Below are 22,703 nucleotides of genomic sequence, written 5' to 3'. Positions count from 1 at the left end.
GGATACAACTGAGCATGTATGCACAAGCCCCTCAGAGAACATAACTTGTGTTTGATGAATTGTTGTTATAAAAATTTATAAAAATTATTTATAAAATTTTATAAAAATTGATGCCAAGACTCTTGGGCAAAGTCAATAGCAAAGTAAAGAATCCTAGAGGTTTTGAATCAGGAAAACATATTGTTTGAAGAGTTTCCAAGCTGTGCTTATAAAGTATCAAGACCTCTGGGAAGCAGTAGATAGCATCTTGAACAGTTAGGATTCTGGAATCAGATTGCCTGACCATATGACATATTGTAAAGTGCGTGTCATAGTGTCAACATTTTGTTCACTCTCATGAACTGTCAGTTGACATTGTCTGGATAATAATTTAAAAAAAATCAGCCATTGTGATGTTTGCATATAAACTTCTAATAGCGTTTTCAGTGATGAGTAAATTCTTTAATTTTTAAACACAATTTAGTACCATATACATGCACACTTAGTCGTGAGGTCATGTCAACTCTTGTCATCCTGTGAACTGTAGTCTGCCAGGCTATAGTTCGTGGATTTTTCTGGCAAGAATACTGGAGTGGGTTGCCATTGCCTCCTCCAGGGGATCTTCCTAACCCAGGGATCAAATTCGCATCTCCTGTGTCTCCTGCATTGCAGGAGGATTCTTTACCGCTGAGCCATTGGGGAAACCCATAGACATATGGCATATGCTATAGATGGTGGTGTATTCAGTTTTTTTTCCAGTTTTATTGAGGTGTAATTGACAAAACTATAATAAATATAAAGGGTACAGTGTGATGATTTGGTACATGCATACATTGTAAAATGACTTTCACAATCAAATTAATTAACACTTCTTCAGCTCACATATTATCCTCTATTTTTGTTTGGTGAGAACACTTAAGATCTACTCTCTTACCAAATTTCAAGTAAACAATAAGTATTATTAACTATAGTTACCATGCTGTGATTAGATCCTCAAAACTTACTCATCTTGCAATAGAAAGTTTGCATCCTTTCATCAATTTCTCCCTATTTCCCTCACGCCTATCCCCTGGCAGCCACCATTTTAACCTCCATTTCTTTACCTCTGACTTTTAAAATATGAGTCTATATATAAGTGATATACAGTATTTGTCTTTCTCAGTCTGGCTTATTTCACTTAGTGTAATCACCTTCAGTCTCATCTATGTTTGTCATGTAAATGGCAGAATTTCCTTATTTTCTGTGGCAGAATAATATTCCAGTATATATATATATGTCTGTGTGTAAGCTTCCCAGGTAGCACAGTGGTAAAGAATCTGCCTGCCAATGCAGGAGATGCAAGAGACATGGGTTTGATCCCTAGGTTGGGAAGATCCCCTGAAGGAGGAAATTGCAACCCACTTGGGTATTCTTGCCAGGAAAATTCCATGGGCAGAGGAGCTTGGAGGGCTACAGTCCATGGGATCACAAAGAGTTGGACACGAGCACATACTTGCATATTTATATATACACCACATTTTCTTTATTTATCTGTCAACAGACACTTAGTTTGTTTCCACATCTTGGCATTTGTGAGTAACGCTGCCATGAACACGGGAGTGCAGGTGTCTCTTTAAGATCTTGATTTTGGTTCCCTTGGATACACTGTATATGCAAAAATGGGATTGCTGGAATATAAAGTTCAGTTTTTCTGGATAGTTCTGGACTTGTTAGCATCATTGTTTATTTGAGAGTAGTATTTTGGCTATTTTTTTTCTATATTTTCTTGATGGTTTTGACAGAAATGTGTGCTGTAGAAAACTCAGAAAGATGATGAAGAGAGCAATAATGGAAAAAGAGAGAATGTTATGAAGGAGAATGAAGAACAGGTGAGATAGATTTCACTAAATAAAGTTTGCTGCTAACCTGGGCCCATGTCTTCTGAGGGGTATGTGAAGCTCTGAAATTGTAAAAAAGTCTTTTAAATAAAATTATATATATATATACATATATATATGGTGAATATGCACACACACACACACACACACACACAATGCTTTTGTTTAGTTGTAAGTTATGTCTGACTCTTTGTGACCCCATGGACTGTAGCCCACCAGTCTCCTCTGTCCATGGTATTTCGCAGGCAACCATACTGGAGTGGGTTGCCATTTCCCTCTCCAATATATTATAAATATGTGTACATATATGTTGTGAATGTGCATTTTTTTGGAGGCATATGTTTGGAGAAAAAGATTTTGAGGGGAATTTTTAATCAGATTATTAAGGGAATTTAAAACCTAAAAATTTGAAATTTCTTGGTATAAGGACATAAAAACTCATCTAAACATAAAATTAGGTTTAAAAACAATAGCAAAATTAAGTGCACATACGTAGACCCCTAGTTCCTTCCATTTCTCTAGCCAGATTTCAATTGCTCTCTTATTGAATATGATGGGTCAAGGTTGCTTTACTAGTGCTTTTACCTTCTCAAGTTAAAATATTTTGTTGAAAAGACTGACATGTCTATGAAAAGTTGTACTAAAGTAACAGATATTTTTTTTGCATCACTGACACAGGGTAGGTCAATATCCCTCTTCTGTATGACTCTATTACAAGTTTTGGAACCTCTGAAACAATTAAGTTACTAATTTTACTAATAAACCACCTTTAGTGGGCCAGTTCCATAATTTGGACCATGTTAGTTGCAATATACTATATTCTAAGTTCTTCTTTGTATTATATGTACTATATTCTGGTCTAGAAGAGAAAAAATGCTAGTCATAACAAGCATGAACTTCTCTATTAAATTAAGTTTAGGTAGTGGAGAATCAGAGAAAGATCTTCTGGCAGTGTCTGGCAGTGTGAACTCCTTTATCTTGTCTACAGTTTAACTTTCTCCCTCTTTCTGATCCTGCTCCTTCCTTCCTCTCTTCACCCAAGGGAGCTGTCAGAGCTGTCTTTCTATCCCCGACATTCCTAATGTGATGTTCCGTGTGTACTCCTAGCTTTATCCACACAGTGTCACTGTTAGGTTCTGAATGGGAAAAAAAAAAATCAGTAGGTTTCACCTCCTGATGAAAAGTGCATTTTTATGTAGAAATTTTAATAGCTAAGGTTCTGAGTCTCTGACTTATTCCCTTGCATGCCCAAAGTGAGAATTCATGAAATGCATTATAGAAGCACTGGGTAATTAATGGTCTATCAGCAACTGTGAACATTTGCTTGAGGCTGAAATTTTACCACACCAGGTCTCTCCTGGGAATGCTTCCTGCCCCTCCTCCCCACATGAAGAGCACACCTGATTAGGCTACTTCATTTGGGGGCAAAAGGAAGCTTATTGAAGATGTTTTAATGGAATGACACTATCTGTATTTCAAGTTGTTTTTCTCTCCCTCCTCCACCCCTCCACCTCCTGTCCCAATGCCAGAGGTGATATTCAATGAATTGAGGTAAGTTTAAAATGACTATCGATGCCCTCTACAAATATACTTTGAACCTGTGTATAGTACAGATTTTTATAAGCCCTTTCTTGAAGCTTAAGGTGGTCAGTTCATATTCTCAAGAGTCATACTGAGAGGGTTTCCCTGATGGCTCACTGGGTAAAGAATCCATTTGCAGTACAGGAGACAGGAGATGTGGGTTTGATCCCTCAAGTCGGGAAGATCTCCTGGAGTAGGCAGTGGCAACCCACTCCAGTATTTTTGTCTGGAGAATCCCGTGGACAGAGGAGTCTGGCAAGCTTTAGTCCATGGGGTCACAGAGTCCAACATGACTGAGCCACTAACACTTTCGCTATCTCTGTTTCAACTTTTGACTTTTACCATCAGGTTAAAAATAACAGATTTTGTCAAACAGAATATTGTTTCTCATTGCTTCTTGTAAGGCTGCTAGAAACAAAGTATTTAAATTTGGAAACTTCTTTGATGTACATGCTTCTTGCTTTTCACTTACTCTGAAACAAGCTTTGTTATTGGTGCTTCCCAAGTGGTTTTCCTCCTTCCCTCCCTCCCTCCCTCTGTTCTTCCTTCCCTCCCTGCCCTCTCTTTTTTCTTTTTCTTTTTTGTTTCCTAGAGCTGCTGCTGCTGCTAAGTCCCTTCAGTCTTGTCCGACTCTGTGCGACCCCATAGATGGCAGCCCACCAGGGTCCCCCGTCCCTGGGATTCTCCAGGTAATATTTCCATAAGAATAACATCTAAAATGTCTACTTTTTTGGGGGGGAAACATAATGGAAATCACCAAAGCGTTTTTATTGATCCAATCGTTCATTTTTGCCCTCTTCCTACTGAAGAATCAAATCCTAAGTCGGAGATCAAAACAACTGTTGAGCTTTACATTTATCTGTGTACTTTTTTCTAACCCCTTCTGTCAGCAACCTCATAGGTAGCAGACATACAATTCATGAGCTGACCTATGGTTGAGTAAGCCTGGAGGTCATGTGCCCATTTCCTTGATGAACTGGGAGGGTGTGCTGCACTTTCATTTTACTCTTTTGGAAGCTCTGATTAGGCAAGATATCTGAGGAATTTGCCCAGCCAGCTCTGTAAGAGTGGGTGACCCTAGAGGTGACTTTCAATGTGTTTCCATTATTCTTAATCAGTTTGGTTACTTCTCAGCGTAGCAACAACTTCTCAGCAGTTTGGCAGCAGCTGAGGGTATGAGGGGGATTCCCAGGTGGCTCAGCAGTAAAGAACCCTCCTGCAACATGGGAGATACAGGAGACACAGGTTCAACCCCTGGGTCGGGAAGATATCCTGGAGGAGAGCTTAGCAGCGCACTTCAGTATTCTTGCTGGGAAATATCATGGACAGAGGAGCCCGGCGGGCTACAGTCCATGGGGCCGCAAGGAGCCGGACATGACTGAAAGGCCTGAGGACCCGAACACAAGGGAAGGAGGGAGGTGGGGAACTTCCGGTGATTCATGGTCTATACAATGCAGAGCTAACTCAACTAACTATCTCAAGAAATCTCTTTTCTAATCTGAAGAGTATCTCATATATTTTCAATTTTTTTCCTTCTTTGTTTAATCACCAATTAAACCACACTGGTAGCTAACTGTACTTGCTCGGGTGAATGGAAGCTTGGCAATGACAGAAGAATTTCATTTTAAGTTATGGATTGCTGCCCAGGTCAACCAACCCATAGGAGATATGGAGCTAGAAGATTGACTGGGCATTTGTGAGATCTGCCTTTTCCCATTCAGCTCTGGAAGGAGCTCTTTATTTGGTCTATCGAGTTGATTGTTCGAAATCTAAAAAAAAACTTCTTTTACTAGGGACCTGACATGATATACCATAATGACTTGGAAAGAAACGTTAAACAGTCCATCCTGTCAACAGTGGCTGCCGGGTGCCGACAGACCATGGCAGGTCTTTTTATCAGGTCAATGAGCTGCTAAAAATTGTCTAAGTAGGACCCTGCCCTGATAGGCTATAGTGCCTCCGAGGAAGTCATTATAGAATATCAAGAAAACAATGCACATTTTAAAAAATTCCTAATTAGGTTTTGCAGCAATACTTCTCATCCTTAGGGGCTCTACAGTGAGATAATTGACCGCGACGTGAGTTATGCCTCCCAAACCCAAGGCATGAAGGTTAATTATTGTGGTGAACAGCCCCCAGCAAAGGAGACCATGGTGATGAGATGCTGACATCTCAAACATGTTTTGATGTATATTTATTTTTTTTTAAAATAAAACTTTTGGAATAGTTTGGATCAAAGGTTAAAGTGATGCAGCTAACAATAATAGCAACCAGAAAATAACCCCCAAAGGAGAGAAATTAGGTATGTTGGAGAAAGAAGCTTTCTCCAAGAAAGAAGCTCTTCTCTCAGGAAGCTTTTATATATACATGTATACACAACAGGAGGATTGAGAAATTTGTCAAGATATTAACTGAGCCAGAATAATCCCTTGAGGTACCTTTGAATTAGGCATTCCTCTCTGTGGTCCTTAGAAAATGACTAAAATGACTAAATGACGAAAATGACGAAAACGTCGTTTTCAGTGTATAACATTTAGTCCCTTGAAAGAGAGTTTCAATATCTTTATATGGAATGGGACATTAGATACCAAGTTTATAGCAGAGCTTCTTACTCTCTTTTGGCAGTAATGTACTTTTTTGAGTGAATGGTATGATCTGAAATTTTTTTCACTTGGAATCCACGATTAAGGATTTAACTTGATCTCAGTGTAATCTGTGGTGCTAGAGAAGACTCCTGAGAGTCCCTAGGACTGCAAGGAGATCAAGCCAGTCCATCCTAAAGGAAATCAGTCCTGAATATTCATTGGAAGCACTGATGCTGAAGCTGAAACTCCAATACTTTGGCCACCTGATGCAAACAGCTGACTCACTGAAAAAGACTCTGATTCTGGGAAAGACTGAAGGCGAAAGGAGAAGCAGGTGGCAGGGGATGAGATGGTTAGATAGCATCATCGACTCAATGGGCATGAATTTGAGAAAATTCAAAGAGAGTGGAGATAGTGAAAGACAGAAGAACCGGGTGTGCTCCAGCCCATGGGGTTACAAAGAGTTGAACATGACTTAGTGACAGAACAACAGTGTAATCTGACTGAATGTTTAAAAAAGGAGATGTTAAGGCTATGAAGGAATAAGAACAAAAATTATTTCTTAGTTCAACTGAGAAGAGAAAATAGGTTGCCGCTTATTGTTACTATTGTATCAGAAAATTTGCTCATGAGGATGTTGAGATATTATTTGAAAAGAACCAAGTGTTCAAGATTTAGTATGTGAATTTGCATGTATATATTAAGACATGGCTTCCTGCCTAATAGTCAGGAGAACTGAATGTGTACAAACACAGTTGCCTTATTGTCCTTTGATGTTAGAAAACTTTGGTGAGATAAACACTGCATACATTAAAAATGAGACGACACCTTGCAAAACTGACTTTTCATTAGATAGCAAATCACCTATTTTTAAACGTCTGATGGGGAGATGCTTGAGGAAGTAAACATAAGGAATTTGAGGTAGCGAGACTTGGAAACTTTAATATTGAAATATCTGCATCAAAATACACACGTTGTGAGAATAGTGTTTTATATTTCAGTGATAAGATTTGAATAAATTACAACTGAGAAGAGTGGAATAGCCATGAAATTGTAGCTCTGCTTGTCAAAAAAACTAGTGCAACATGGAAAAGGAAGACAAGCCATGGATGGGCATTATGCTAAGTGGAATAAGTCAGACAAAGATAAATACCATACGATATCACGTATGTGTGGAATCCAAAAAATGCAACAGACTAGTGGATATAAAACAAAAGCAGGAGACTCACAGATACAGAGAACAAACCAGGGGTTACCAATTGGCAGAGGGAAGTGGGGACGGGCAAGATAGGGTAGAGTAGTAAGAAGTACAAATTATGTGTAAAATAAGTTACAAAGATCTATTACACAACACAGGGAACATAGTCAATATTTTAAAACTACAAATGGAGTGTAACCTTTAAAAACTGTGGCTTTTTATATTATACACTTATATAATATTACACAGCAACTATACTTTAATAAAAAAGTAAACTTTAATGTGAAAAACAACCCAAAGAAGACAAGTATATAAATTCTTTCTTCCTACACTGGAACAAATACTTGACCTATTATTTTTGTCCATCGAGTTAATGAGGCAGTTAATCAGAGTTGGCCAGGCCAGGTTTTGTATTCTGCCTCCAGTGTCATTCATTGGCTTTGTTTAGCATACCTTATCGTGGAGAATCATTCAGTATCCTTCCTTCAGGTAAAGCAGCCACGAATGTTTCAGACGCGAGAGATAAACACTTACCGTTCTTGCATGGGCGGAAGTTGTATCCAGCTATTAAATCGGGGGTCATATCGGCTGACAAAATTTGTACTGTGTTTTCCTGTAAAGATAGATTTGAGACACTTAAAACTTAGATTCCTTTGTTGTTTTGCACATTGAATAGGGTTTTATAAGATGCCCCTGTTCTCTGGTTTAACAAACAGATGACAGTAGAGGGACTATCTACCATGGTATGAGAATGAGGAGTCAGAACAGAAACCTCTGTGCCACTTCAAATATTTTTCTCCTTCTTTCTTCTTTTCTCCTCTACTTTTTTTGGAGGGGATGAGTTAGAATAAAAATAGTGAAGTGAAAGCAATAATAAACATAAGTCAACCATAATAATAAAAGCAGATATGTTTATCAAACTAGTTTTATCCCAAAGTTAGGGTAAAATTTCTGTGTTTCTGTATTTGCATTTTAAAAACATGAAGTTATTATCTAATCATAATCAGTTCCAGAGACTACCTTGAATGATATCTCTGGTTAAAGTCTTTTTGATTTTTTTTAAGTGATTCAAGAATGCTAGCAGTGGTAGAGGCCACTCTGTCTCCATGGAAATGATAGCACTCACTACAATAAGAGTTTGCATACGAAATCAGTTGTAGCCAATGTCTGCCAAGTAAGTTCTGCTTTTGCATTTGGGGAGCACACAGTTGCTGTAGCAGGTACGTTTGCTGAAATGTGAAAACATGAGTCCTCAGAGCTGGTTATTTAATAACCAGGTTATTTCCTCTGTTGAGGCTAAGAAGCATAGTAATGTCTCCAATGTGTCAAAACGAACCTTATTGTACATACAAATTGACCCCAAAGCAAGAAATACAAGCAAAGAGTGTGTTACATTTTCTTTGTACCATTTGAGATGATAATAATCTAAAATACCTGAGGTCTTAACTCTAAAAGTCTGTTTTTTGTTAATATATGTGGAACTAACCATAGAAATATAGCTATTAAAATTCACTGCAGGAATAAACAGATAGGAGTGTGTATGTGTGTGTGTGTACATGCTCTCACACAGGCATGAATATACCACACAATTATTAATTGCACAAATACACACTGAGCACCCACTATGCGTCTTATGTATTCTAGGTCTTGGGACTATATTGGTAAACAAAAAAGACAAAGTTCCAGTCCTTACAAGGAAATAAATACAAACTTGTAAACTTGTAAATTCATCCAGTGAAGATGAATGTTATAAAGAAAAATGAAGCAGGAATTGATCAAGGGAAACTCAGTTTCAGTACTATGGGCACCTGTTCACAGATACACTCTGAAAGTCATGCAAATATCTGCAGAATTAGAGTCTCAGACAGTAGGGAAAGTGAGCATAACCTCTCCCTGGGCTGGCCATGGGTTCAAAACCAGCAAGACTGCTGGGGCTACTTGGACAGAAGTCAGAAGTATATGAAGGTCTGGACATAGTCTGCCTTGCGGCCTGATGCTGATTTTTGTCTTTTCTTCTAAGAACATTAGGAAGTCACTGGAAGGTTTTGAGCTAATGAGGAACATGGCCTCACTTCTCTCTTGCTGTGACCCTTCTGGCTGCTGTGTAACAGACAGACTGTAGAAGGGCTGCTCTGGAAGTCGGGGACCTGTCAGGAGGCCATCACAACAGTCAAGGCAAGAGCTGGCTTGAATGAAGGTGGATGCAAGATATGGCCATGCTTGGGATCTACTGTTTGGGCACAGCCAATAAAATTTTCTGATAGACTGAGCACTGGTGTAAGAAAAGGTGATAATTAAAGATGACCGCCAGAATTTTAGCCATAGTAACTGGTCAGGGGGGCTTCTCTGGTGGCTCAGTGGTAAAGAATCTGCCTGCCAATGTAGGAGATGTAGGTTTGATGACTGATCTGTGACTATCCCCTGGGGAAGGAAATGGCAACCAACTCCAGCATTCTTGCCTGGGAAATCCCATGGACAGAAGAGCCTGGCGGGCTGTAGCCCATGGGTTTGCAAAAGAGTGGGACGTGACTTAGCAACTAAAACAACAACAATAACAACAACAACTGGTTGGAAGGTCATGCAGTTTGCTGAGGTGGGGAAGACCAGGCAGGAATAGTTGAGGGTTAGGGAGAGAAGCCATGAAGTTTGTTTTGGACTTAATCTGCAGAATCCTACAGGATCTCAAAGTGAAAGTGGCTCATAGGTCACTGGCTAACTGAGACTGAGTTACTGTTTAAAATCATAGAACAGGATGGAAATCTTTAATGAGAGGGTACGGAAATGGAAGATAAAGAGTCCTGGAAATGAGCTCTGGGGGAGAAGAAGGAAAATCCGCAAAGGAAAGGAACTGTCAGAAGTAGGAAGGAAAGTGTGGTGGGAGTTTGGAAGCCGTGTCAGACAGAGGAGTGAGGAATGGAGAAGTGACTACAGGATCTGGAAACATGGCAGTCACCAGGACAAGCCTTGTTTACGCAGCGGACAGGAGGGGATGAAAGCCTAAGTGGGGACTCCTCAGGGGAGACTAAGATATAAAAAAGCAGAGGCAAGAGGGTAGGCAAAGCTTTTAGGGCTTTCGGCATAAAAAGCTGAAGATTACAGCTGGAAAGCAGCATCAAGAGAAATTTTTATTTGGTTGTTGGTTATGGTTTGAAATTCAGAAGTATTCCAAAGTCCTTGAGGAGGCAAAAGGGAATGAGGAGTAGACTTTAGGTTGGAGCAGAAATGATAATAGGAGGGATTGCTGCTGCTGTGCTGTGCTAAGTCGTGTCCGACTCTTTGCAACTTCATGGATGCCAGGTTCCTCTGTCCATGGTGTTATCCAAGCAAGAATACTGGAGTGGGTTGCCATTTCTTTCTCCAGGGAATCTTCCCAACCCAGGGATCGAACCGAGGTCTCCCACGTTGCAGGCTGATTCTTTACTGTCTGAGCCACCAGGGAAACCCAATAAGAGGGATATATTTCTCTAAAATATATGGGTAGTGGGACTTCTCTGGTGGTCCCATGGTTAAGATTCATCTTCCAATGCAGGGGGTGATGGGTTGATGCCTGGTCAGGGAGTTGGGACCCCACATGACTCGAGGTCAAAGAACCAAAACATAAAATAGAAGCAATAATGTAACAAATCCAGTAAAGACTTTTAAGATAGTTCACATCCAAAAATCTTAAAAAAAAAAAAAAATCTGGGTAGCAATGGATTTGGTAGTAGCAAGATGAAGATTTTACTGTTTGATTGCTTCTATTCTCATTGGACTACAAAGCAAGGCTATCAGCTGAGAGTGAGGAGGGAGGTTTTGGAGAAAGAAGTATCTGAGGGAAGAGAAGGTGTGAAACAATTAACCCAGAAGGTGGAAGAGCATATTGACCAGGGAAATTTAGTAGTGTTCGCTAGTAGCCAGCATGGCCATATGATTTTCTATGTCTCCATTTAGTGGCTCAAGGGGAGAAGAGAGATGGAAAGAATTGTGCGGAACCAGGCAAGAATAATAGGAGAGATGGACACAAGGGCTGCAGGTTTGTGAACTAATGTGACTATTAGGATGGGCAATGGACTATAAGCTCAGTGAGGAGGGAAGTATGGGCACGAGGAGCTTCCCTGGTGGCTCAGATGGTAAAGAATCTGCCTGCCATGCAGGAGACCTGGGTTTGATCCCTGGGTTGGGAAGATCCCCTGGAGAAGGGAATGGCTACCCATTCCAGCATTCCTGCCTGGAGAATTCCATGCACAGAGGAGCCTGGCGGGCTACAGTCCATGGGGTCACAAAGAGTTGGACATGACTGAAGTGACTTAGCATGCATGGACATGAAAGGATGATGGACAATGAAAAAGTGAAGGAGGTGGCATTTCCATGATAATACTGGGGAGCTGCTACATACAAGGGCAGCAGGAAGTAAAATCTGAAGACACCCTTTAAAGTGGTGAGTTTAAAGCATGCGAGAGTGAATAAAGAAACAGAAAAGCTACCTGCCTCCAATAATATGAAGCATAAGGGCAAAGGACACAGAACACAGTCCCCATTGGAGAGAGTGGTTGGGCTAACAGTCCTCTCAGAGAACAGTCAGACTTTGATTAGAAAAGAAGCTGAAGGGACATTTAGGGGAGAGTTTAGGGGAGAGTTTAAGGATTACAGGGGCTTCCCTGGTGGTGCAGAGGTTAAAGCGTCTGCCTGCAATGTGGGAGACCTGGGTTCGATCCCTGGGTCGGGAAGATCCCCTGGAAAAGGAATCCCATGGAGAATCCCATGGACGGAGAAGCGTGGTGGGCTACATTACAGTCCATGGGTCACAAAGAGTCGGACACGACTGAGCGACTTCACTTTCACTTTCACTTTAAGGATTACAGGGATATTGTTAATGTGCAATCATGAGCTCCAAGGATTGCATGGGAGGGTTTGGATCGCCTGGTTGGATGGTAAATCAAGGTTTATTTGGGGATTACAGAAAGAGCTAAGTGTGCCAGAAGTAAGTATGACTCCAAAGACTTGGATTTCATAAAGGGAGCCTCCAAATCAAGGAAGGATTATGTCTAGAGTTGGTTTGTAATCACGTTTTTGTAGAATTTAGAATCATTTCCCTGTAGAAAAAGTCATTCTTGATAGTCATGTTCCAAGATTAATTCCCAAATATATCCAAAGATGAATGTTTTTAAGAGGAATGTAGAACACACCCACCACGAATAAGAATGTTTCTCTGTGATGCTTGGTTTAGAATTTCCATTTGGAGGAAGACAATGGGGCGTAGGACCTGCACATGCTGAGCACTGGTGGTAGAAATCAGCAATCGGCTTTGCTTATTGGTGGTAAATGGTAGTGACTGTCACTCAGAGAAAAGGCTGAGCTAACCACTCGTGTGATTTTGATGGGAACTGAAGAAAGAGTTTTCAGAGGCAAAGTCGGTGGTATGGAAAAGAGGCCAGGATGAAGGATGAGGAGATAAAAAGAAGAAAGATGTTCTGAAGTTGGCAAAGGATGTGCAGAGGGGATAATAAATCTCAGAAGGAATGAGTGAGGTAGCGTAAGGAAAGGGAGATAAAATGAAGACTGTGATTTCCTCCTTGTGCCCTTCACTGACCCTACTTAGACGCCTGAGGGGGTGGCCACAGGCAATGGAATTCTGGATTACTCTTCACTTCCTTAGTTTCTTCTCGTCTTTTCCATTTTCTTGTAACCCTTCCATTTCTCTCTCTCTTTGTTTCTTATGATGTCCGGTCACCAGACACGACTGTTGTCGATCACTTGAGTGATAGATAAAGCGGGAGCAAGGAGTGGCAGTTTTTAGCCAGTGGTAGAGGGGAAGGAAGAAGAAAGGAAAGGAAATTTCCCATGGGCAGTTTTTCTGGGGGGGTTAATATTGGTAAGTGACAAATGTTAATTGGTTCTCTGTAAGTTGGGGCACGACAGAATATAGGCATGTATATTAAAATATTACAAAGCAGTCTATCACTAACGTCATCAGGAACAAGACTTTCCAGCCTTCCCTCGTCATGTGTTAATTTTCATCTGGCTTTCAAAAAACAATTCTGTATGTTCTTCCTTAGATAAACCTACTGGCTGCGTGCTCTTTCCTCTTACAAATGTTCCACTCTGTTCAAATCACTTCCAGGGAAGAAGAGGTTAAACAGGAGAGTTCAGAGTGAATTATATGTCTACCAGGGCTTTTTTGTTTGTTTGTTTGTTTTTGGTAACATATGGAATCCGTCATTGCAAAGAGAAGTTAGAGAAGACATAATAAATAACATTTTTGTTCCTGATCCAAATCTGTTTCTCCCCAAAGCCCAGAAACTGTCTTTCTAACACTGAAAGATATGAGGCAGATCTTGAGAAAGACTGTCCCTTTCTCTTCAAAGAAATATTCTTGGAGGGTAGCCTGGACTGTTTTCCTTTACGATTTTCTAGAATGAACAGATGTAACAATTTTCTATAATTTGCCTTGGTGCAGATGCTGAAAGAGAACATTCACCATAAAATATATGCACTATATGTAATTTCAGCTGGCTGTTCTGGGGTTTTAAAGTAAAAATGTGTACCTGCAAGCTGTTTTATGGTTTCTCAGTCATAATGATCTCTGTTACAGAGAAGGCTACAACGGCAACCCCTCCTTCACCTGCAAGGTTTCCAAAAATATCTTGATACTTTTGCGTGTTCTACAAGGCGCTGCAAGGCACAGTGTTCTCCCCATGTTGGGCTTGGGAAGGGTATTCAAATGTTTCATTTCTCCTTTTGACACAATTACGGAATAATTGCATCAACAGGGAAGATAATGGATAATCTGTGGATGAAGCCCTTGCAAAAGATGCTGTAGCCTGAATAGTAATAAAGTACTAGTAATAGTAATAATTACTTAAAGCCCTTTAAGTAATAAAGGCTGCAGAGGAACTTCAGCTAAGGTTACCTTCAGCATGACGGCAAATGATGTTTACATATTGAAACTGTGTGTCATTATCCTGATAAAACGGGAGAAAACTGGTGGAGAAGGTAGTGAGAATTCTTCATAGCTGCCACTTGCTACCTGCCTCCAGGGAGTCTGGGCTTATGCTGGGGGCATTCCTCAGGGGATGGATAAGGAGAGGGGGCTGGGCGTCATGGCGAAGCCAAATCCCCAGACAGTCCATGAGTGAACGCACTGCTGCGTACCGTCCTCTGCCAGCTCAACGGTTGACCCTCCCTCCAACTGTCAGCCCCCATCACCGACTACTTCATTTGTCCCTGCTGCACAGAAATATGTTTTCCACGGTAATTACAAGATGGATTGCCACCAGCGCCTCTCACCACATACGTGTTGAGCATCTACTACTAAGTGGTTCAATAGTTACCATTAGGGTTCCATTGGTCCTCTCCGCCCAACACAAACAGGAAGTTTTCCACCTCCACGACGCAGTGATGGGCACTGTTGTAGGGCATGACTAGAATTGAGAAGGGAAAAAAAAAAGGACATATGAAAATTTTCATCTTAGGACTGGATACCCTGGTTCACAAGTTATGTGCTTTCACCAAATGCACAAAACATGAGACTAAGTCAGAAGGCAGAAGAGCACACAGACAGCAGAGCGGGGCACCCCCCAGTCCACAGGGCTCAGCAGTGTGTTTCCAGCCACTGCCAACCCCACCCCTTTGGATGAATTTTACATAATATTATTCCGCAGATCAGTCAAGAACAACGTGTCGCACTGCTTTCAAATTCTTAAGTTCTGCTCACCTGCCTGATGATGGGGATCACAGTCTAAAACCATGAATGACACTCCCAAACGGTCAGGGCTGGGGGTTCTGTCTTGGAAGAAACCCCCCAGCATCCACTCGGAGCCATTAAGCTGCTCTGCCCAAACTTGGCTTGCTGGCAATCTTTCCATAAACAGACTCAGGGTGCTTGGCTGTTTTCTATTCCACAGCAATGAGCAAGCTGAATTTCCATACAGTTTTAAGTTTTTAAATTAAGGTCCTGCTGATTTAATGCCTTCTCCAAATGTATACGCTTAATTTCCTGTACAATGTCATTAGCAGCACAATCACACATTTTCTATCTGTCTGCTTAAGAGCTCTTCTGGAACAAAGATAAAAACTGTGAGGAACGTCACAAATATCCATTCCCCTCGTCTTGCCCTGCTCTGCCCCAAATCCGGTGCCTGTGAAGAGGGGGAATGTGATTCAGAAAACCCACCAAAGCCAGGTTGCCCTGGATCTGTTCTCATGCACATGTTCGTTGGGGAGACACACATGACCAGACTAGGACACCCCTGTTAGCCCGTATGTGCAATGCTGTGTTCGTCTCTGCTATTATTATATCACATGGTGAATGTAAGCGTACATGGCATTAGCTGTCACACCACGGGCAGTGTGGTTTGGGCCCAGTGACACCAGTAGGAAAAATGATGTCCTTGTTCAGCTCATCATATGGGCACCTTAAATCTAGGTGAGGACAAATGGGGAGGTGATATGCATGTTCAGCCAGGGAACTTATTGCTTGACACGGATCAACAGAGCACTTAAGAAACCAGTGCGGTGGGAAATCAATATGAGTCAGGGCCAGCTCGTACTCTGTACTCTTCTGCCAGTGGTGAGAGAAGATAGGGAGACAGAGAGAGCGAGAGAGACAGAGGGAGAGAGAGAGGGAGACAGAGAGAACGAGCCTATCTTATAACCCAATTTATCTGAGATGATACATATCTCTCATTTCACTTTGTTTTTATTTTTTATTTTTTTTTTTAATTTTAAAATCTTTAATTTTTACATGTGTTCCCAAACATGAACCCCCCTCCCACCTCCCTCCCCATAACATCTCAGTGAGTCACTTTGTTTTTAATATCTGCTATTTTTCTTAGAATGTACTTATGCTGGCTAAGATATGTATACAAAAATAAGGAGAAACTGGCAGAGCTTTGAATCCTTACAACACAGCTCCAGAAAGAGCAAATCAGATAGCTTAAGCTTCTTATTAAAGGATTTTAGGAGTTTTTCATTATTTTTATTAGGTATTCACTTTGACTGTGAATATTCACTGTTTCTGAACTAACAGCCACAAGGGAGATGGCATTGGTATGGAAATTCTGGATTTCTGGGATTGAGTAAAAATTGGGTGTGCCCTGGATTTTCATGGCCCATGAATTAAGTCAAGTGATTTAGGGAGTTATCTAGGGAATGTCCTTCTGCCCCTCAACCTTCAGTTATCTCTTTGGAAAACATTTTCAACCACATAGCTCCTGCAGGCTCCACTCCTCAGAGTCCATCGGGGCAAAGTATATGTTGAGTTTGTGGAGCAAATAAAACTGGGTGACTGGTTATACATTAAACACCTTTTTTTCTTTTCTTAAATTAATTGATCACTGTTTGCATTATGATGCTGCTTCCAAAATACCAAGCACAAAACTATTGCTCATATATTATGTATACTGCGTGTGTTGTGAACAATCTGGTACTACTCTGGTTATCATAATGTCATCTGGTCAGAGTATACTCAGCACAGATTGTTTCACCTGGATGCATCTATTCATATGAAACAAGTGTAAGAACAGAGGCCCCTGGGAACTCCCTGGTGGTCCAGTGATTAAGACTCCGCATTCCCAGTGCAGGGGATCTGGGTTTGATCTCTGGTCAGGAAACTAGATCCTGTATGCTCGCATGTTGCAACTAAGACCCTGAGCAGCCAAGGGGGAAAAAAAAAAACTGACTATAACCAACTTACTTTATGACTACCACTCTTCCAATATTTATTTTAAATTTTTGGTCAATACAATGCCCACATTTTATAAATAATAAAAATTGTATTATCTTCATTTTAACTGGAAGTCCAGCTTTATATTAATAATAAAGCACAGACTCTGAAAATAGAACACTAGTTGTGTTTTGTTCTTGTCATTTACTTGCTCCCATTCAGGCAGAAATTAAGTGAAGGAAATAATACGTGATTTATTCTTAAGCCTCTTTCTCATTTGATTACCCCTATTGTTAAGCTTTGTGCAAACAAATGAAATTATTGCACTAAACTATTGAATCCTTCAAAATAAGAGAAGACAGGGTCTTTGAAATGCTCATATAAAGGCTACTTGAAGATATTCTCATTTATCTACCCATTTTTTTACTCTTGTTTTAAAACCTTGCATGCTGTATTTCTTGGCTCTTTCAGCATCTTCATTCCTGAATTATTGTTGTGAATCAAGAAACTATACATACACACAGAAAATCCTTTGAGATGATTATCAACATAAAACTCTGAATCTATTAGAAAAATGTTGCCATGAAATCAATGTTTGAGTTTTGCAGAGGATCTCGTTGCTTTGACTTCTGATTAAGCCCGAAGGAAAGCAAAATAAAGAAAGCAGTGAGCAAGACAAAACATCTGTTTAAAATGACACCGGGTATGGCAATTATTGATTATCTTAAATAACAAGAAAGACGTGCCCACTTCCTTCCACATTTCTCTAGGGGTGGACACTGACCTCGCCCTGCCAAGCAGGTATCATAAGAGAAGTTTGTACTCCCCGTTCATACACAGCCCGGTGTGAGTTTTTAGCGTGTCAGTCAGTGAGTTAGAGGGAAAGGGTAAAGAGAAGCTAATCAGGATGAAATGAGATTAAAGGCTGTCTAATTTTACAGCGACTGTGATCCATCAGCCACTGTGAAAGTGACAGTGGAAATGAATGATGGAGACAGACAGGTGGGGCTGTACATTTCACTGATTTATCCTCAAATGCACTGGGCCTTATTTTATTGAGTGAACATGACCGCATTTATCATTACTGTCATCTAAACCCACTTCCCTCCATTTAAAAAGGTCACTTTACTCACAGGGAGTAGGAGAGAGGCACTTTCAAATCAGATTTAAAATCTAATAACACGTGTTTATAAGGCCCTTTGTGAGAAATCTCAACTTCATTAAACAAACTCAAAATGCTATAAGGAAAGAGAAAAACAGCCAGAAAACTGAAAAAGAAGAAACCTCTGGTCATCTGAGGGGTTCATTCAGCCTCTAAATGTGAAGCAGTTTGTATCATTTTTGCTTTCGCACTCCAGACCCCTGCTATTCTAGTCTAGTCTGGGAAATTTCATAAACCATTTGCGTTTAATATTTTTGATTAAGAAAGTAGGAAGCAGGTGATTCTATAAAGTAAACTTGGAGAGGATATTAAGTCAGACTATTTACTCTGCAGAATGACTGATCAGCACATACTGAATAGATGTTAGTTATTGTTACAAGTTGAATCCTTGCCACAATTCACTTACACACCTGTTAATTGTTTTCTCATAATTTTAAGGCCATAAAAATCTCAGTAACACAAACTCTTTTACCCTTTTCTGTACAGTGCAATGAAATGTCCTGGGATGTTATTCACAGAATTGGTCTTTGTGGATGTGAAAATGAAGAGTCAAACTCTCAAGAGTATTTTGTGTTACTTTTCACAGCAGGAACCACCATTAACCAAACTTTTGCTATGTGCCAGTCATTGTGCGGGTTCTCTATATGTATATGTATATATAATTATATTTATATATGTGTGTGTGTGTCTGTGTTCAGTCATGTCTGACTCTGCAGCCCCATGGACTGTAGCCCACCAGACTCCTTTGTCCACAGGATTTTTCTGGCAAGATTACTGGAGTGGGTTGCCATTTCCTCCTCTGGGGATCTTCCCAACCCAGGGAGTGAACTCACATCTCCTGCATTGACAAACAGATTCTTTATCACTAAGCCACCAGGGAAGCCAATATTTATATATAATTACCTATATTATATTTCTGAAAACATAACAAAACTTATGTTTGGTTATTACTGGCTCCTATTCAGGCAGAAATTACATGAAGGAAATAATACATATTATAATACACGATAAAATATAAGACATGATAAAATATATATTTTATTTGCCTATGGCTTTCATTTAATACAGCTAACGACAAGGGTAGCATTAGTGATTCACTTTATTTCTGTAAGAAATACTGAGGCCTTGAGAGGTTAAGTCACTTGTTGAAGGTCAGACTCAGCTAATGAATGGCAGAGATAGAATCCAAACACAGGGCTATCTGGATCCCAACCCACGCTCTCATCCATTTCACTCTACTGATTTTCAATAGGTATGTTCATCCAACCAGCAAGTAATTACCGAGTACCTGTGTGTTCAATGATGGTGTTCCTGAAAGTTCTGTATAATTTTTTGGTATCGAATCATATTTTAAATATTTATTCTTTTCGTATTTAAAAGGACCCTTAATTAAAGCAAGTTGACATTCCTTTATATTTTTTCCCTATAAATCCACATATTCAAAGAGTGGATTTTCTGAAAGTAAGATACATGTTTTTGATGGAGCCAGAAAAACACTGACCGAATCAGCCAGGCAAGGATGGGGAGAGTCTATTGGCAGAGGGTTTTTATCTTTTGAACAAAAAGGGCATATTTCAACCTTGCAAGCAGATTCAAAGTACCTTGGGCCCAGAGGCCCTTTTCCTGGCATATAAAATGTACAGGGGTCTTGCTGCCTTTATGAAGATATTAGTCTGCTAGAGATCCACATCTCTGTTTTCTCTCATATTTTATATCTAAGGAAAATATGCCCCTTCGAACAGTAGGTATCCTTTGCAACCACAGATTTCCTCGAACATCCAAACAAAAGACTGCATAGGGCTATGCCAAGTTTATAGCATGACTAAAGATGTGGTTATTGAATGTTTATCATTTCAAGTAACATTTACGAGTGCTTTGATTTCCTTTTGGCCTCAAATACACAAACTTGAAAAACCGTCAATTATGACATAATTTTTGGAAAAAGTAATTACTGCCCATGTTTTGTAAAAGTAGTCTTGTAAAGAATAATGATCTGCAGGAAGAATAAGTTTTCCTCAAATCTCTCTCAACCTTTCAGTTCCCTACTGCAGAGGCCAGCCCTGTTGTTTTCTTGGATTTTTCTTCCAGAAAAGTTATATATATGGGTCATTTTCTTTAATACAATTGGCATAGCATTCTATGGGCATACTATTCGGTACTTTGCTTTTTTTGCGCTCATGAATACATTCATTTATTCATTCCCCACCAATCAAAGATCTGTTTGGCTGCTACCCTATGCCAGGCAATGCTCTACTTGTTGGGGACGTCATGACAAACAGTATCAAGGAATATTGTGGTCAGGGAAAGCATGTAACCAACATGGACACAAATAAACAGGCACTTCTATTTCAAAAGATAAGTGCATTGAATAAAAGTGGGTTTCCCTGGTGGCTCAGATGGTAAATAATCCGCTGCAAATGCAGGAAACGAGAGTTCTATCCCTGGGTTGGGGAGATCCCCTGGAGGAGGAAATAGCAACTGACTCCAGTATTCTTGCCTGGGAAATCCCACGGACAGAGAAGCCTGGCGGGCTACAGCCCATGGGGTCGCAAAAGAGTCAGACAGGACCTAGCGACTAAACAACAAAGACAACAATGAAGAAGAATAAAGCGGAGTCCTCCTCTTCAGAGGAAGGGAGAGAGTGAGGAATTTTGACAGTGGTCAGGGAGGCTCTTTCTGAGCAGATGACTTTTGAGCAGAGACCTGACAGAATGAGCAAGGCAGCCACATGGGGTGGATGCAGGTATAGATGCAGGAATAACAAATACCCGGGCCCTGGAGACACAGGTGTGGAGTACAGCCAGTACAGCAAGAAGACCAAACAGAGGATCTGAGATCAGGTCTGGGAGGGAGACCGAGGCCAGGTCTGTGTGATGGTGCAGCCTCGGTCAGAGGATAACCCTTGGATTGCCTACCATCTCATTCTAGAGCCACACTGTGCTCCATCTGAGGGGTATCCTGGGATGTGTTCCATCCCCTTCTGATTCGCTCACTCCACAAATATTTACTAAACATTTATTATGTGCAGGCACTTCTCCGGTTGCTGATAATATAGCAATGAATGAAGCTGACAGTGCCCCTGCTCTCCGAAACTTCACTGACAGGAGCAGAAGAATCTGCACAAATACACGATGGCATGCACAGGGACACAGCCAGGTGAGGATGGATAATGTAAAGAGGAAAGCTAAAGGGACCAAGTGTCGGGAAGTGAGTGCCTGGCCGTGGCTCGACCTGGGGTCATCAGGGAAGGCCGCTCTGGAGACTGGCACGGAAGGTGAATTTTGAAGGGTGAGAAAGGGTCATTGTTGGAAATCTAAGGGAAAGGGGTCCAGGCAGAGATTTTAGAGCATTAATGAGCAGGATGTGCCTGAGTAACCTTGAGAAAGCCTCCGTGTCTAAATACACTGAGGGTGAGGGCCAGAGAGGCATGGGAGATATCAGGGGCAGGCAGAGGCGGGGTAGGTGGGTCTTTACAAGCCAGATTAGTGGTGGTGATTTTATTTTTAGCATGATGGAAAGGCACTGGAGAGGTTTTAGCAGCAGCAGGACGTTATCTATGTTTTAAAACCATTGCTCTGGCTCTTATGATGTTGTGAGAGTGAACGAGGGAAAAGAAGGTGAGGCAGGATGCTCCTTCTGTGGTCCAGGTGAGAGAAGATGGAGGCTGGATGAGAAGGGGGTGAGAGGGCTGGAGAGTAGGGGCGTGGTGAAGTTTGCCGCTATTATTACAAGCAGTTCTCTGCTGAGTGTCCATGTGGGTACCCAACACGCATACACAGGGTTTATCTGTAGGATTAATTCTTCCAAGTGAAATTTCTGAGCCAAAGGATGGGTGTCTTACTTGTTGATGGATGTCATTGTATGGTACCCCTTTTAACATCTGTACCTTTTCCAACATGGTAGGTGAACAATTGCTGTCTAGTTAAAATTTAAATTTCCATTTGTTTAAATATGAAAGAGCATTTTCCATCTATTTCAAATCCATTTGTATTTTATACATCTCTCTATTGGTTTTTGATTTCTTGATATCATAAGTTGCCTCTAAGTATGTGATTTCTGTTCCTAAAGTGTTCTATGAAATTATCTAAATTGGCAAAATAAATGATATTTTGGAGGTATGGCATTGCTAGAGTATATATTTGTACAATATTTACTCCTTGAAGCAAATTCACATAGCAGTTACATGCTATTGATAAAAAATATAACCTGAAAGAAAGATGCCTCATTTTAATGACACTGAATGAGTATTTCTTGCCATTGGATTGTAGAAAATTTTTTTTTTATATTTTCTTCATTGTTATAGTAAGTATAATCAAGAAACATAAATCTTTTAAAATTTACTAGTTTAATCCTACCATCCTGTCTTTCTGCAAAGATCTAGCAATTTAGCCAGTGCTTCCCTGGAGACAGAATCAGACACACGGTCAAACTCTTGCATTAAGTGGAGAACATGCTTGATAAATATTATTGAATAAATAACACATGAAAAAGGCTCTGTTGCTTTTTTCTATTGTATTTGGATTGTATTATCCCTGCGTTATTGTTTAGTCTCTAAATTGTGTCTGACTCTTTGTGACCCCATGGACTGCAGCCCACTAAGCTCCTCTGTCCATGGGATTTCCCAGGCAGGGATACCAGAGTGGGTTGCCATTTCCTTCTCCAGGGGATCTTCCTGATC

At 40.6% G+C, this 22,703-nt stretch overlaps 1 protein-coding gene across 1 annotated transcript in view; it reads right to left on the bottom strand.

Annotated features, from left to right (window-relative positions):
- KLHL14 (kelch like family member 14) overlaps positions 1–22,703 on the bottom strand; it is a 109,592-nt gene that overhangs the window by 7,217 nt on the left and 79,672 nt on the right. Inside the window, exons 3-4 of the mRNA XM_068993981.1 lie at positions 14,531–14,620; positions 7,755–7,833 (exon numbers count right to left, since the gene is read on the bottom strand). Of these exons, the coding sequence (XP_068850082.1) occupies positions 7,755–7,833; positions 14,531–14,620 (169 nt within the window). The remainder of the gene's footprint in view (positions 1–7,754; positions 7,834–14,530; positions 14,621–22,703) is intronic.

The sequence above is a fragment of the Capricornis sumatraensis genome, chromosome 21 (genome assembly GCF_032405125.1).
Source record: "Capricornis sumatraensis isolate serow.1 chromosome 21, serow.2, whole genome shotgun sequence".
Classification (NCBI taxonomy): domain Eukaryota; kingdom Metazoa; phylum Chordata; class Mammalia; order Artiodactyla; family Bovidae; genus Capricornis; species Capricornis sumatraensis.
Note: the sequence above shows the minus strand (reverse complement) of the source record. Positions and strands in the feature narration are given on the sequence as shown.